Source organism: Glycine soja, chromosome 9 (genome assembly GCF_004193775.1).
Source record: "Glycine soja cultivar W05 chromosome 9, ASM419377v2, whole genome shotgun sequence".
In the NCBI taxonomy this organism is placed as follows: domain Eukaryota; kingdom Viridiplantae; phylum Streptophyta; class Magnoliopsida; order Fabales; family Fabaceae; genus Glycine; species Glycine soja.
The window spans coordinates 13,124,864-13,127,950 of NC_041010.1; the positions used below are offsets into that span (position 1 = coordinate 13,124,864).

The window sequence follows — 3,087 nt, forward strand, 5'->3', positions numbered from 1 at the left end:
TGTATTTAAACCAACTTAAAACATATTTTACAAAATGATTCGTTTGAATTTTCACGCGAATGTAAGCATTTAACAGTTAACTTTTCCTTGTGCAATTTATGGAAGACATGTTTTGTTGCCCCCTTCCAAATGACCAGTAACTGAGTGACATCATGTTTTGCCCCAAATTTGTCAATATTGCCATGTTATTCCGAAGGACTTGATTGCAATTTCTAACTTTATTCTAAGCGTAAAACATTATATAAACCAAGCAAATGCAGGTGATGGAAACAAAGCAAATTCAACGATTAAGTAAATATCGCTTGCAGTAGTAATGGATAACCAAAATGCCATCGAGTTCTTTGAAGGCCAAAACCTTTTGTACATGCAGATATTTGGTAACCTAAGACCTGTGTGTCTTATGTGGGCTTGCGAACTAGGTATTCCAGACATAATATCCAACCATGGGAAACCCATTACTCTTCTTGAGTTGGTCTCAGCCCTGCAAATTCCACCATCTAAGGTGGGTTTTGTGAAGCGATTCATGCGCTTTTTGGCACACAATAGAATCTTTGATATCCATGAGAGCCAGGAAGATCATCATGAATTAGCGTATGCTCTAACTCCTGCATCAAAGCTTCTAGTCAATGACAGTATCCATTGTTTATCTCCAATGCTTCAGTTCATGACTGATCCGTTTTTAACGAATGCATACCATCACTTGGGGGAATGGATGCGCGGCGATGACCCCACATTATGTGAGACAGCCTTTGGGACAACCCTTTGGGGACTTCTTGAGAAAAAACCTTCATACAATAGTCTTTTCAATCAGGTTATGACAAGTTTTTTTTTTTCTTTCTTCAATACATTTTTTAATCACTAATTTAGTTTTTTTATTTTCGTTTTTGTAAATTTTTTTCGTTTTAGTTTTTTTAAAGTATTTTTGTTTTATTTTTTGTCTTTAAAGTGCTTTAGATAATATTTTTTTCATTATTTCAAAATATTTTTTTACTTTTCAAAATATTATCTAAAACATTTTAAGAATAAAAAATAAAACAAATACATCTTGTAAGAGCTAAAATAATTTTTTTAGAGACAAAAGTAAAAAATATTAAAATACAGAAAAAAAATGTATCTAAGTTTTTTTTATCAACAGATCTTAATTATTAATAAGAAAAATCAAATTCACGATTTTTTTTTCTTTTTCTTCTTTCTTAACCTCTCAACTAATCTTATATGTCAAGGTTATGGCAAGTGATTCCCGGATGGTAGACTTGGTACTAAAAAATTGCACTTCGATTTTTGAGGAGCTAGATTCCATCGTGGATGTAGGTGGTGGAACTGGAACCACAGCCAGAATTATTTGTGAGACATTTCCTAAGTTGAAATGTGTTGTGCTTGACCTTCCTCATGTTGTAGCAAACTTGACGGGAAGCAATCGTTTAAGTTTTGTCGGAGGCGATATGTTCAAATCTATCCCTCAAGCCGATGCAGTCCTACTAAAGGTGAAAATATATGTCCAAATATTTTTTTTAATTATTTTTATTTGTAAAAAATGAAGATATTGTCAGAAAATTTATAACAATTCACACATCGTTGGGATTTATAACATGCTATGTATTTTTGTTCAACCCATAAGATTTTATTTGAATTGGAAAAAGAATATTACATATATATAAATACATATTTATCAATTTTTCCTCTTTTAACTTTGTTTTTACAGTGGGTTTTACATGATTGGAATGAAGAAAATTGCATAAAGATCCTGAAAAGGTGTAAAGATTCTATTTCAAGCAAAGGCAACAGAGGGAAAATAATAATCATAGATGCAGTAATAAATGAAAAGCTAGATGACCAGGATAAGACTCAAACAAAGCTCTGTATGGATATAGCTATGATGATCGCTTTTAATGGAAAAGAGCGAACTGAAGAAGAATGGAAACAACTCTTCATTGGAGCAGGATTCCAACACTACAAAATATATCATACTTTTGGTTTTAGATCTCTTATTGAGGTCTATCCTTAATGCTTAGGCACTATATATCTCATATTAAATTATTTTTTTTCCTCTAATTTATTATTTAGGTTTAATTTAATTTTTAAATTTAGAAAATTGATTATTTTGATCCTTTAATTTTTAAAGTCAATTTATTTTTTTAGAAAAGTATGTATTTTATAACGGTTTCAAACCACTTAGTAATAGTTTCAAATCGTCGTAAAATATGATGTTTTACAATTTAAATTGAAAAATTAAATTGAATTATTTTAAAAAAAATTAAAGGATCAAATTAAATTAAAAAATTAAAAAGTTAGTTTAAATCTAAAAAATAAATTAGAGGACAAAATATTAATTTAATGTATATGTTATGGTGTATGTTTCTCAACGTCACAAGATATTGTGGTGATGTGTCAAACAATTCATATGTTGTGTGTTGTAGTTGAATAAAGATGTCATAGGAATGTAGCTAGGCAGCTAGCTAGCACTGTAAGCATGGTGGATCTTATTGGTTAAGTGATTAAATGTATTACGTCTGAATTTCTCCTTTCCTATTTAGCAAAAATAAATTGAATAAACTTGTAATGGGTTTAATACTTTAGTTTTAGATGTGAAGTGAATAAGTTTACAATGTTATGGTGTGACTTTTCATCTTTAGTTATGAGGGGGTGCTATTTGGTACAAGAAGCATAGGTACACATTCTTAAGAATTTAAAAATCGCCAATCATATTATTGCTTGACCATTCAGAAATGAAAGATATAAATATTATCTCCAATGAATTTATGCTACTTAAGATTCGTGTGATTCGTGTATATATATATTTCGTATTGATTATCATTTTCCAATTAGAATATGTATTTGCATTTTTTAAATCAAAAGTAATTACTCACAATTGATAACACTGATTGAAGTTGATTTAGCTTATGGTATATGATTACTACTACAATAAAAGTGTATTATATTGGTTATTTGTGGCTTACAACATCGGTTATTAACCGTCGTTGTATCAGACATAGTAAAAAATGTGGACATCTACGACGACGGTTGTATTGAACCGTCGTAGAATGTATAACATTCTAAGACGGTTCGTGCCCATGACTGTTTTAGAAT

The 3,087-nt window shown here is 30.1% G+C and overlaps 1 protein-coding gene across 1 annotated transcript; it reads left to right on the forward strand.

Moving 5' to 3' along the window:
• Window positions 1-278: 278 nt before the first annotated feature.
• Window positions 279-2,522, forward strand: LOC114366990 (isoflavone-7-O-methyltransferase 6-like). The gene is made up of 3 exons (XM_028324050.1): window positions 279-811; window positions 1,224-1,484; window positions 1,703-2,522. Exons 1-3 carry the CDS (start codon window positions 314-316, stop codon window positions 2,003-2,005), a joined length of 1,062 nt encoding a protein of 353 aa, XP_028179851.1. The 5' UTR covers window positions 279-313; the 3' UTR covers window positions 2,006-2,522.
• The last annotated feature ends 565 nt before the right edge of the window (window positions 2,523-3,087 follow it).

Bases quoted from the DNA above. Each gene is read 5' to 3' on its own strand.
- LOC114366990 (XM_028324050.1), top strand. From the start codon at position 314: ATGGATAACCAAAATGCCATCGAGTTCTTTGAAGGCCAAAACCTTTTG. The intron at 812-1,223 runs GTTATGACAAGT...TTATATGTCAAG, and splicing joins ACAATAGTCTTTTCAATCAG to GTTATGGCAAGTGATTCCCG. The intron at 1,485-1,702 runs GTGAAAATATAT...TTGTTTTTACAG, and splicing joins CCGATGCAGTCCTACTAAAG to TGGGTTTTACATGATTGGAA.